The 12,555-nt window shown below is 55.1% G+C and overlaps 2 protein-coding genes across 2 annotated transcripts in view; one reads left to right on the forward strand and one right to left on the reverse strand.

The window, feature by feature from the left end:
- Positions 1-6,310, forward strand: part of LOC146599554 (malignant fibrous histiocytoma-amplified sequence 1 homolog) — an 8,683-nt gene extending 2,373 nt beyond the window's left edge. The window contains exons 3-10 of the mRNA XM_085298480.1: positions 771-957; positions 2,180-2,370; positions 2,474-2,961; positions 3,762-3,919; positions 4,499-4,658; positions 5,183-5,253; positions 5,648-5,754; positions 6,190-6,310. Of these exons, the coding sequence (XP_085154606.1) occupies positions 771-957; positions 2,180-2,370; positions 2,474-2,961; positions 3,762-3,919; positions 4,499-4,658; positions 5,183-5,253; positions 5,648-5,754; positions 6,190-6,207 (1,380 nt within the window). The 3' untranslated portion in view covers positions 6,208-6,310. The remainder of the gene's footprint in view (positions 1-770; positions 958-2,179; positions 2,371-2,473; positions 2,962-3,761; positions 3,920-4,498; positions 4,659-5,182; positions 5,254-5,647; positions 5,755-6,189) is intronic.
- A 339-nt stretch (positions 6,311-6,649) lies between these two features.
- IRF7 (interferon regulatory factor 7) lies at positions 6,650-10,307 on the reverse strand. The gene is made up of 8 exons (XM_085298378.1): positions 10,294-10,307; positions 10,023-10,185; positions 9,661-9,939; positions 9,112-9,568; positions 8,776-8,979; positions 8,118-8,495; positions 7,767-7,885; positions 6,650-7,630 (listed from the first exon to the last, which is right to left on the reverse strand). The coding sequence occupies exons 1-8, from the start codon at positions 10,305-10,307 to the stop codon at positions 7,484-7,486; spliced, it is 1,761 nt and encodes a 586-aa protein (XP_085154504.1). The 3' UTR covers positions 6,650-7,483.
- Positions 10,308-12,555: the final 2,248 nt, after the last annotated feature.

The following is a 12,555-nucleotide window of genomic DNA, read 5'->3' on the forward strand; positions in this document are numbered from 1 at the left end:
TTTTGTTTGTTTGTTTTCTGAGGCATTTAGCATCTTGAATTCCTGTGTCAGGGAATTATGCAGATTAACTGCTGATTGAGTGAAGACCTATCTCCTTTGGTCCTTCAAAGGAGAGAAATACTAACAAGAATATTTCTCTTGCAAGCCCCAAAGTGCAGGTAGCTGCCTTTCTCTGGACTGTGCTAGAGAGTTAAAGACAGAGACGTGAGTAGGTGCCCTTTGCGTGACGGGGATGCAGCGTCCAACTGGATGTGTCTCTGTGAGTGGCCTCCCCATCCCTTCTTCTTGCTAGTCATTTATTGTGGAATCACAGAGCAGCTCTAGGGGGATGRGACTTTAGGAGGTATCTGGGCCAACTTCCTGCTCCAAGGTGGGTCAGTGGTGAATTCAGACCAGGAAACTCAGAGCTTTGCCTGCTCAGGTCTCAAAAATGTCCAAGGATGCAGACAMAGCCTCTGGGCAGCCTATTCCACTGTGTGGCTTACCTCACAGGGAAAATGGTTTCCTTAGGTTAAGTTAGATATCTGCTATCTTATGTATGATCTTTGCCTCTCGTCATCCTGCCATGTGCTTCTGTAAGGAGCTTTGCTCTGTCTTCTCAGTCACCTCTTAAGTACCAGGAGGCTGCTGTTAGTCYCCTTCTTCACCTTGCTGATTAAAAAACAAAAAACAWAAAACCTCCTTACCTCARCTTCTCCTCCAGCACCCTGACCATCATGGAGGCCTCTGCTGGACTCGCTTTTGGTAGGCACGTGTTTTCTGTATTCCAGATTTTAAACTTAGTTCCTGTCAACTGCACTGACCACCGTGATATCAAAAAGCTCAAAGCCGTTATTCTGGAGCACGTGAAAAACGAGGAGCTCTTTCCTGAGGCTGTCCGAGTGCTGCCCCCCATCTATAGGCAAGTGGAAGCTGCGATTGTGGATGTTGCGCAGAGCGAGGAGATGGCAGATCATGGTGAGAAGGCAGTGCCTTCCTCATCCCCTACACTTTCCTGCAGGGGTCTTGCTGTCCTGCTGGTGAGAGAGGCTATCTCTGTTTTCTGTACCTGCTGGCTCCTGKTCCTGGAGGGGGAGTAACTGTTGAAGAACTTGCAGTGTCATTGCTGGAGTAGTCCCGTTATCTGGCTCCAGTTGCACTATTTGCGTCCTATGTTGCGAGCAAAGTCTGCCTGGAGCCTGCTGGGAAAGGCTGACCTCAGGATTGGTTCAGMGCTCCTAGGCAAGGTGATACCTGGGGTTGAGCCACTGAGGTTTCTTTGGTTTTCTTGGGTTCAGAGCACCCAAAGGACCCACATGTCCCGTGGCCTGAGTGGTGTTACTGCATCTGCTCCAAAGGCAGATGTCTAGGGGAAAGTATGGAGGAAGGACAAGTRTTTGTTCACCTGAAGGCTCTGCCAGCTCCTGGAAATCTGTGGCTTGGTGTGCCCTGAGCTGGCAGATGCACACAGTTGTCCATACGTTTCTTGTCATTAGCTCTTGTTCTTTCTCCCCTTGACCTTGTATAAATGTTTAAAATCCATAATGTCCTGCAGCATAATGTCCACAGCTTTAGTGAGTGTTGYGAGAAGCAATGCTTCTGTTTAGTTTCCAAACCTGTGTCCTGCTAACCTTATTTAATGCCCCCTACCAGGCTCTGGCTGGCTCCTCTGTCTCTCCTGTGACTAAACAGGCAGCCTTGCCTCTTCGCTTACGTATCTAAAACAGGTGATAGGAACACCACCAAAATTTGGTGTTCTCTCTGGCTCCCTTGGCTGCTGCAGGATCAGAGGGAGCAAAGCGAGCTCTTTTCTTCTGGGGGAGAAGCCTAAGTGTTTAATTCCAGATATAGCTGCCTGTCTCCGTATGTTCTCTGCATGACTAACGACAATCTGACGCATAACTTGCAGTTGAAGGTCTTCTAGCTAGAAACAAGCCTACACTTAGAAACACTGAAAAAAAGCATTATCCTCGTTTTTCAGAAGCTCTGCTGAGGTTCTAGCAAGCTGTCAGCTGCTTTGCTACAGTGGGATAGCAGAGAGTGGGCAAAGCGGTTTGGGGTACAAACATCATTCTGCTACCATCGAGCTGGCATGGTCTATTTGACGTTTGGCATTGCTCGTGTTCATTGGCTCTGTAAAGTGTCAGCCTTTGACTACTGGCTTAKGAGATGTGATTTTAGTTCCTGTGTCTCCCTCCAGGCATGATGGACCTCCAGTACCTCCTCAGCAAACTGTCATATCGAGAGCATCTGGCCAATCTAGGCAGAGAACTTCTCCAGGATATCTTGCGGTACCTCCACCGCATTGGGCTTATCATATGGTATGAGGAAATCAAGCACCTGGAAAACACTGTCTTTCTCCAGCCTACCTTCCTTATAACTATGTTCAAGGTGAGCGTGGGTCTTCTCTGTGTGGCCTAAGTCATAGACAGTGCCTGCAGTTTTCCTGTGCTCCTCTCATTACAGCCTCTTCTCTCCCTTTCTTTCCACCCAGCTCCTTGTAAGGTACCGCCTAGTCCAGCAGCTTGAGAGCATCTCTGTGGATGTGCTGATAGGGGAACACTCTACCATCAGGGACAGGTCCAACTGGGTGTGGACCTTCAAGTCGAAGGCGATGCTGTGCCGCCGGGCAGTGCGTGCTTTGGTCAAGTACCAGCTCTATTCAGAAGGGCTGCAGAACATCTTTGAGGAAATAATGGGACGTGAGCCCCATGGAAGGAGAGRGAAACTGTTTAGCCTCCTAGAGCACTTTGAGATCTGCCTGGAAGTGAAGAAAGCTGAAGCTCTCAACCCAGAGGCCTGTGAGTTTGTGCCTGGAAAGTCATGGGAGACAACACGAGGCCGTGGGGAGTCCTGGTACTTGTTCCCAACCTACCTGAACCAGACTGAAGAGGTTTCTGAGGTGTGGGGTGGAGATCACCCTGAGGACCTCCACATCCGGGCCTATTTCTCACCTGAAATACCTGAGGGCTTCTTTCAGAGGTTAGCAATAGTTTCTAGCTTGTGCTGAGGTTGTGCACTGTTCACCAACTGGTCTGTTTGGGGATTGCTTGACAAAGAGCTGCTGTGAKCGTCAGCAAGCCCTCAGCTGTTGAGAGAACGTATCGTTCAGGCACTAGGCTGAGACTCAAGAGACCAGAGGTGGCCTTTCAGCTCTACCATGATCTTGTGGAGMCCTGGACAAATCCTTTCAATATTCACTGTCTATGCATGAACAAAGATAATGCTCTTTTGTTTCGCCTTTCATCTGAGGTGGGAATTTTGGCAGGGATTTGACCACAGGGTTAGCCTATGGCAGTTGGGAGAGGTCCCTCAGGCCCACCACAGCAGAGAATTGGGGATGGTCAAGTTTCTACTGACACTGTGACTAGTTCCATTTCTGGAAAGTCTCCCACCTCTGTGGGGTTCTTCTCTTGGTTTGTGTTCAGAATTCATCTGATGGCCAAATCTGGAAGTAACTCTTGGCTTAACAAAGAGGCTTTTGACTGTTGTCTTTTGGAGAGGGTGGAAGTAAGTATTGGGAGTAACATGGCCTGACTCCTACTCTAGCACTAGCCTAAGGAAACTAGAGGATTTGCTATAACAGCTAATTATGGCCTTGATATTTATTCTTAGCTCATGCTGCTTGAGCAGCCAGGAGGAGAGATTCCTCCTTCAGCTTCTACATTTCTTTCATCTGAAATTGGTTTCATATTTTGAATTCCACCCAGTGCCACGCTTACTGTTAGAGATAATAGGGGAAGGGAGGAGGGTGGTTAAATCTGTGGCCAATCTCCTTGCAGGTTCCTGGTGAAAGCTTGCTCCTTCTACTCCACACACTGGGTGGCCAAGGCGACCTGCCTGCTCATATGCAATGGCAAACCCTTGCTGATAAAAGAAAATAACCAGAGGGCCTACAGCTACCTAGAGCTCCGGTGCAGAAAGCCAGCAGAAAGGAGGGGTAAGAATTGTTGTCCTCGTGTTGCACCCTAGCTGCCTTCTGTGATTGCTGCACTTGCTTTGTGTCTCCCAGCCACGTGTCCCTCCTTAGCCCACCCCAGCTCCACTCCTCTGGATAGTTTTGCAGAAGCCTCTGCAGTGTGCCCTAGTCTGACCAGAGTCCTCTGAAGCATCAGCAGTTCAGTTGAACCTTTCCCTTTCTCCCTATAACTTGTTCATGGTTCTGCTCTTGAGGTATCAAATGAAAGTAGAAGGATAAATATTTATTTTTCATGAAGAAATAGGTCAGCCTCTCTCTGATCCCTAAGGGTCCTGGAAGAGTGTGCTCTTAGTCCGTATCTCCAACTCTATGTAACAGGCAAAAGCACCATATGAGTGGAGGATCTCTTTCAGTTCAAATTTTCAGTTGCACTGGGCCTTGATTAGCATGAAAAATCTAGTTGCTACAACTGCTCTTTGCACGGTCTGATGCAGGCAGTCTGCAAGTGACTCTTGCATCAGCCTTTGTCTGCTGCTAGGCTGCTTCCCAGGCAGCTGGCGTGGGCATGAGTTACCACAACTTTCTCCTCCTGTCTGACAGAATTCCGGTTTGCCTGGGACTTCCTCATAGCCATCGTGTTCATCAGCCAGAAGCTTTCAGAGGAGTGGCCAGGGCTGCATGTCTGTGTGAAGACACCTTGCCGAACTGTAGGGTGTCCTGCGGAGCTTCTGTGGCCGGACATGGATGGCAAGAACATCGTGTATGTACGTCCTGTGGCCCTCAAAGCAGAGGACTGGCGCCCAGTGATTGTTATTGCAATGCTGGTGGGGCTGATGGGCTTTTAAAAGCCGTATGAGAATAGATGCAATACTTACCAGGCCCTGTGTTGTCTGTGTGAAGGTAGTAGTCTATGTCCCTTATGGTGAGCTTATATATAGCTCACCATATTTAATTGTATGGGACACCTGAGCAAAGAAAAAAAAGGTGAAAAAGGTTGAAACTTAGGTACTTAGGCATAAACATGTAATGTCCTCACTGACCCTGTGCCTGAACAGGGACCGGGCAGTGCCTGATCTCCCTGATTTCCCATAGGAAGCTGAGAGCACTTCCCTGTCTTGGGCGCAGGGATGTGGGAAACTCAGCAGCCCTCCTGCCGGCTGAACGTGGTATCTTMGTTCAGTATGGAAAGATGGAGCCTTTTCAGTAATTTGGGCATCATCTTCTAAGGCAAATGTTGAGGGCAGCTCCTGCTCATTCTTCTTCTGTGGGCTCTCTCCTTCAAAGGACGAAGGAAGAAGTTAAAACTTGTGGAACGTGCGGTCATCGGTTTCGAGCAGAACTGCTCTTACCCAGAGGTGAGACTGGTGTTTGTGRGTTTGGGCTGTAACAGAGCTAGGGTGGCGGACGAAAATTCACTCCTGCGTCCTGTGTGTGGGAAGGGCAGATCCACAAAGGGGTTAAACCAAATGAGGGGGAAGGGAGATTGAGGGGGCACGGGGAGGGATGGGCACATCTTATCTCTGACTCTAAGGAGAGTCTGGGGCRGGAAGCTGGTGCCTGGTCCTCTGTTTTAAGCAATTACTCCAACTTTTTCCAGAGTAGTTTTTCTTTCTCTGGGATCAAAATGGCTCATTTTTGCTGGGCTGTTACCAATGAGCTTTCCTGGCCTTTTGCAGGAAAAAATAATTGCGGGATTTAGTGGACCGAGGTTGCTTAACAGCTGATATTCCTCCCTTTCTCCTGGCACAGTGCCCGAGCAGCCGGAGGCTCTCCCAGTGCAGCCCCCCGTTCGCTATTATGTCACCAGCTATGGGACCACGACCTTCGGGCCCAGCAGCGTCCACGTGAGCCGCCAGGTAGGGCGGTAGCGGCTTGGCTCTTGCACTTTTGTGGGTGGCAGCGCATCCCCGGGACGCCGCCTCTGCCTCCTCCCGTGCACGTGCTGGGACTGTGGGGTGGCGCTTTGTCTGGGAGGGTCTGCTGTCGGCCCCGTTGCCTGTGGCCCAGCGCTGCCGCCTTCGCCCATCGGCTCCACGCCGATGGCTGGGCTTGTGGCGTGCGTCATCTTTCCGCTTCCTCCCAAAATGAGGAGGTGCAGTCGCTTCCAGCCCCCGGGATGCGTTGGCTCAGCCATCTGCAGACAGGTTCTAGTTATGGTCCCTGGTTTGGACCGGGCTCTAGTTATGAAGGTCTCACTTGAGAAACAGACCTCTGCAATGCTTCACGGTGATTAGTTAGCCCTAAGCTCTCTGGTGCACCTTATAGCATAGTTATCATCTTGTTTTTTTCAGAATATCTCAAATGAGTAACTGGGCCAACAAGGAGGCACTTGTGGAAGAAATTTTTTTTAGCCAAAACCAAGCTGTCTTCAATGTCCTTTGCCTCCTGATTTACAAGTCCTGTTTGCAATAAATACCTCATTAATGCATGGAAAGTTGCTTTATTTACTCAGATGTCAGGGGAAGGAAGGGGGGCAATGTGCTTATTATTGTTTCGGTACCAGCAAGAGCAGGAGTAGAGTGCTCCTCTCCGAGCACTAGCCTTGCTCTGTCCTGCCCCAGTGTTCCCAGTGTTTTCAGAGGGGTCTGAGGTCTCAGAGGGTGGGCTCTTGACCTGCTGGGGGGTGGGGGGAAGGGCAGGTGCCCAGGCAAGGGGTGGGTATGTGCTCATCCTCACAAAGAAAAAACTCAGGCTGCTTTAGAGAGGCTCAAGGTGAGTGCCAGGAAGACATACATAACAGTAGACAGGATGTGTTTATATATATAATTTTATTTATTTATTTATTTAAATGCATGATACTTAAGAAAATAACTCTGTGAATGACTATATTCTATGCAAAAATGCATATCAACAGTTGACAGTCTGCCACAGGCTGACTTCACCGAGGCCAGGACTTTGCCTGCTTGTTGTAGCCTGATGGGACACTGTCAGTCCCCGGCCTGAGGAAGATGTGCTTCCCCCGCACCAGTCCCCATCCCTCTCCCCAGCATGGGTCTCCTTCCTCCCCGTACCCGCCGATGGTCGAAGGACTGGCAAGAACCGTGCGTGACTGCTCGCCCTTGGAAAAAGGATAGGTCACTTCTGGGACCAGCTGCTGACGTGAGCAGATTTGAACGGCCCCTGGCCCGCATGGGCTCCTCCTCTCGGCGTTCATCCCGCCTTGGCAGCCGCTGCCAGAAGCACGCATCTGGGAGCCAAGCAGCGATTTGGCAGCAGCTTGTTCCCCCCACCTATTGCTGTGCAATGGTAAAATGGGTCCGTCTTCGCCTGTCACGTCACTGTGAGCATGGCGAGCAGCCACGGGTGAGTCCAGTGCGGGCTGGAGCTTCGCCACAGGTGGGAGCTGGTCCCAGGGGTCTGGCCCTGCCTTGCTGGTGGCGAGAGCTGCCCCGGGTGTAGTGCAGATGGGTGCAGGCRATTCGGGGCTCTGTGAGCCAGCGTGGGTCTCGCCATCATGCTCCTGCGGACGGAAAGCTAGGGAACCACCTGCATGGAGGGCGAGCGCCAAGTGGAGCCTGTGATTTGCCCCCTGTTCTCCAGAAGTACCGAAGTCGGTGCCTAGCCCACGGGGGCTCCTGCTGGCACTCAGTCCAGCTGCATGTTGTACTGCTCGATGAGCTCAAAGAGGCTGAAGGAGTCAGAGAGCTGCAGGCTCAGGCTGCCGCTGCTGAGGGAGGAGGCGCCCTCCTGCAGCACCTGCTCGTACCAGTACTCGCAGAACTTGGGCACCAGCTGCAAAAGCAAAAGACGCAGTGTTTCGGGCAGCCGCCACATGCCCTGGCACGCCGATGGCTCCCTCTAAGGGTGTGCGAGCCGTGCTGAGCGGAGGGGCTCGGCAGCTTATTTACGAGGGGAGGGGTTTCCTCACCTTCACCAGGATGAGCATGGACTCCTTGGGCTTGGCCTTGGAGAAGCACTGCCCGAAGCAGAGGAAGATGGTGAAGTCAGGTGAGTGCTCCCGGCGGTAGTCTCGGAAATCCCTTAGCTCTGCGAGAGGAGTTTTTAGCGAGCAAGGGTGGGAGACAGGAGTGTTGAGGGGACAGAGGGACTGCGAGGTTTTGGATGGAGCAAGTTCTCAAGTTTGCTCTATCCAATGGAAGGGACTTGGGTTCACCACTGTGGCCCAGCCTCCCCTTTCCCACCATTTCATCCTCCCTTGGAGGGTAGCRGCCACATCTAGGTGGCCACCATGCCCCACCAGGACTTTGGTGCTGCGTACCCATGCAGAACTCCYTGAAGTCAAAGATTTCAGTCTCTTGATTGCGGCAGAGCAGTTTGGGCGAGAGGTTGCTGACATCCAGCTGCCTGGACAGGGCCCAGAAGACCTTGCACTTCTTCAGGCGCTGGGCATAGATCTTGTTGTCACGCTGCTCCAGCAGAAGCCCTGTGTTCTGTAGCAGCTCCTCGGTGAAGTGGCGTTGCTTCTGGTCAGCCAGGCTGGCTGGGCTGGGGAACTGCACCAGCCACGTGAGGTCCAGGGGGACAGCGGGGTCGGTGGTCTGGTATGCCAGCAGGCACCGGCTGCTGCCCACCTCCTCGTGGTGGAAGAGCTTCCCRCGGTAGAAGATGCTGACATCCAGGTTGGGAGGGATGCTGCCTGCGGGTGGCAGTGAAGAAGGCTTTGCCAGTGCTTTGCCCCCACCCCCGCCTGTAGCTCGAGCAGAAACGGCTCCAGCCCTGCTTCCATGGGTCTTGCTCACTGCCTGTCTGCTTGGCCAGCATGATGCCCCCTGAGCTAGGGTCCCACCACCGTTGCAGTGAACCTAGTACCCCAGTGAGAAGCAGGCAAGCACAGGGGGCCGCCTGGAGCACAGAAGGGCCCCCAAACCCTTTTAAACCTCAAAAGCAGCTTTGGGGGAGGGAGGGGGAGCACTGACCTGCGTTCCCCTGCAGCAGCGCAGTCTCCGGAGCTGCTGAGCAGGGGGTGGCTGGCAGCATCAGCTCTGCATCCTGGGGCGCCGCCGCTGCCTCCCGGGGGCTCTCGGCCGCAGCATAGAGCAGCACGTCGCCGGGTGCCAGCTCRGCGAGGACAGTGTCGGGGCCTGGGGGCCTCGCTGGCGGCGGCGGCAGCAGCACGTGCCCTGCAGCCGCGCAGGAGCGGTGTTGGAGCAGAACTGGGTCTGGCTCCGAAGCAAGACGCTGCCCAGAGAGGGGCAGCGCAGGCACCCCCGGCTGAACAGCACCAAGCACAGATGTCCTCGCACCGAGCTCACCCGCGACACTTTGCACCTGCAGGAGCCCGGCGGCGTCCGCGGGCGCTGGGGTCGCCCAGCGGTGAAGGGCCGGGAGGACGGTCCCCTCGGTGGGGCCGAGGCTGAGCGCCTGCTCCCCGCAGGGGCTGTCTCCTGCGGGGAGAGTGGCGGTGGGAGGTGAGGGGTGCCGGGGCGCGGGGCTGCTCGTCCCCGGGGCGCCGCCGGCGCCGCGTGGCAGCTTACCGGTTGCCGTGGCCCAGGCCAGCGGCTGGTGGCCGAGGTCGCACTGCTGCATCACCCACTGCAGCGTGTCGAGGGGGGCGGCGTGCTCCGCGCCTGCCGCCTCCGCTTTCACGCTCATCCCCGCTGCGTGGGGACGGGGACCGAAGCGCCCCGTCCCCCCCGCTGCCTCGTCCCGGCAGCTGCCCGGGGCGACGTTTTCCAGCGACAGGTCTCGGAGGTCGAGCTCCAGCTGCGTCTGCCAAGGGACGCACCGGACGGGGCTCAGGGCGCTGGGAAGCGAGGCGGGGAGGGAGCGGGCGCCCGCGCGCTGCCCCCCGGCCCCGGTACCTGGCTCTGCCAGCGCCGTGGGGCGGCCCCGGGCGCGGGGACGTCCGCGAGGAGGAGCGGCGGCGGGGAGCAGCGGGCGCCCGGGCCCGGCCGGCGCGTCTCGGCCTGCTGCGCCTCGCCGGCGATGCCGTAGACCTTGTGGGGGTCCTCGCCGCTCTTGGAGCAGTCCTCCAGCAGCACGAACATGCGGGTGCTCCGCAGGGCGCAGCGGAAGTTGGTTTTCCAGCGGGCCGGGTCCTCCCGCTCCACTTGGTAGCGGCCGCTGGCTTTGGCCCAGTCCTGGGGGGGCGGCRGGGCCGCAGTTACGGGGCAGCCGGGGGGCCCGGCGGCGGCACCGGCCGGCGGCGGGRGACGGCCCCTACCTTGAAGATCTGCAGGTCGCTGCTGGAGACGTCCTTCCGGGCGTTGTGCTTCCAGGGCACGCGGAAAGCGGTGCGGGCGCCGTCGAGCCAGCGCAGGCCCCGGTACGCGCCGCTGCTCACCGCCTGCAGCAGCCAGGGCCCGAAGCGCAGCGGCTGCGCCCCCCTGCGCGGGCAGCCCCGTCAGCCCCGCGCCCTCGGCCTGCCGAGCCTTCCTCCGAGCCGCCCTCCTCCTCCCTCCCGGTGCCCCCCGCCGCCGCCGCCGCCGCCTTACCCCTCGCTCGCCATCGCCGGGGTCCCCGGGGGTCCCGGCCGCGTGGGCTGCGCCGCGCGCTTTGCCGGGGCGCCCGGCCGCGGCGGCTCCTTATAGCGGGCTCCGGAGGCGGCTCCGCGCATCCCGGCTCGGCCTCCGCCGCTCCGGCAGCGCCTTTCCTGGAAACCACGTGCGCTTCCTCAGCACGGCCGCGCGCGGGATGCCGCGGGCGAGGGGCCCGCGGGGGCCCGCGAGGGCCCGCGGCGCCCCGGGGAACCCGCCCCGGCTCGCTTGGCACCGCTCCGCGCGTGGGAGGGCAGCAGCCTGCRCTGCAAAAACTAATAACGAGGGTTTAAAAAAATAAAAAGGAAGAAGGAAAGGCAGGAAGCCCCGTTGTAAAAGCCGAAAGCAGTGCAGAGCCTCGCTGCCCGCCCGGGGCTTTCCTGGGCCAGAGCGAGGGACACGGGGCTTTCTGTTTTAGCTGTATAAATAAGCACATATATATATATATATATATATGTGTGTGTGTGTGTGTGTGTATATATATATATATATATATATATATATATATATATATATATATATATGTATGTATGTATATGTATATATTTTTAACCTTTCCTCCTTCTTTCTATGCCTTTTAGTTTCTATGCAGGCTGGCCAGGCACGGCCACGAGGCGCGAGGCGAGCTGCCCGGGGTGCGAGTAGATCCCCGGGCCCGGGAAAGAGGAAGCGGCGCCAGCGCCGCGGGGGGCTGCAGCTGCTTTCCGGGAACGCGCTCTCGCTTCTCCGGGGCCGCGGCGGGAGGAAAMCGCCGCCGCGCTGCCCAAAACGCACCGCTTCCCCAAAGCGAGCGGCGGGCGCGCGAGGCTGCAGCCGCGAAGGAGAGGGGCTCGCGCGCCCGCTCGCCTCTCCTGGAGCAGTTCAGAGCTTTTGTTAGGGGGATGTTCAAACAAGCAAACAAAAAAAAAAAAAAAAAAAAAAAAAACAACCCCCCCCAAAAATATAGAGATTTGCAGAATTTTGCAAATGGGCAAATTCCTTGCTTTTGGACTGGGGGGGACATTCGTAATCCAGGCACGACGCTTGCGGCTCTCGGCCTCTTTTCCCCTTTTGCGTCTCACTTTCCGGGAAATTTCCCCCCCCCYCTTGCTCCCTGGGAAGTCCTGCCCGTGCCTAGGGAGGCACTTTGGAGAAGCTCCTCCGTGGCTTTCCAGGAGATTTCCCTCGCCATACAAGGAAGGTTTGCTGCTTCTCTTGCTGCAGCTTTGCTCGCCTGCTTGCYGGGAAATTTTCCCTTCCCATTCACCAGGGTTTAAGCCCAAACTGGCAGCGGGGAGACTAAATGGATCCAGAAACCAAAATGCTTTATATGCTGCTGTCTGCATGATTTTGCAACTTTCTGGGCCTCCCCATCTCCCGAGAGCCTCCGTGGCTGGGCAGAGCAGGCACGCGGCTCCGCATCGCGCTCCTGTGGGGTTTTAGGACCCCTTCCCCTTTGCTGTCCAGGATTTTCCCCTATTGCTTTCTAGGAAATTCCCCCATTGCCTTCCAGGACATGTCCCCACCTTGCTCTCTAGGAAGTGTCTCCCTTGCTTTTTAGCAATTCTACCTATCACATTTTTTTTTGTTTTAGGAATGACCCACTTTCAGTAAATCCCCCCCCAACCCCAAACAGCTTTCTACTTTCGCCATTGCTGTCCAGGACGCTTTTCCTTGCTTTCTAGGCATTTTTCTCCTTTGCATTCCAGGAATTCCCCCCCCCCAATTGCTTTCTGGGAAGCAGCCCCTATTATTTTCTATGACCACCTCCATTGCTTTTTAGGAAATTCCTCCATTGATTTCCAGGAAATTTCCCTTTCAATCCCTAGGAAATAAGTTTTTTTTTTTGATTCTTTATCTAGGAAATGCCTGTTTTCTATCTAGGAATTTTTCCCATTTGCACTTCAGCACTTCCTCCAGAGTTTTCTAAGAAATTTTATTGTTGCTTTCCTGGGAAGTTTTTACCCTGCCTCTGTAGGCCATGCCTTGCTTGCTTTCCAGGAATTTTACACCTCTGGGTTCTAGAGATTCCCATATTGCTTTCAAGGAAATAATTACCTTGCCTGCTTTCGAGGACAACGGCCTCTTTGCTGCCTCGGCGCTTTCTCACTCGCTTTCTAGGAAATGTCCCCTTTGATTTACAGCAATCCTCCAAGGAATTGCTTTCTAGGAATTGCCCCCTCTTTCTTTCTTTCTTCTTCTTCTTCTTCTTCTTTTTTTTTTTTTTTTTTTTTTTTTTTT

Source organism: Rhea americana, unplaced genomic scaffold, assembly GCF_003343005.1.
Source record: "Rhea americana isolate MKP2758 unplaced genomic scaffold, rheAme1 scaffold_139, whole genome shotgun sequence".
NCBI classification, from domain to species: domain Eukaryota; kingdom Metazoa; phylum Chordata; class Aves; order Rheiformes; family Rheidae; genus Rhea; species Rhea americana.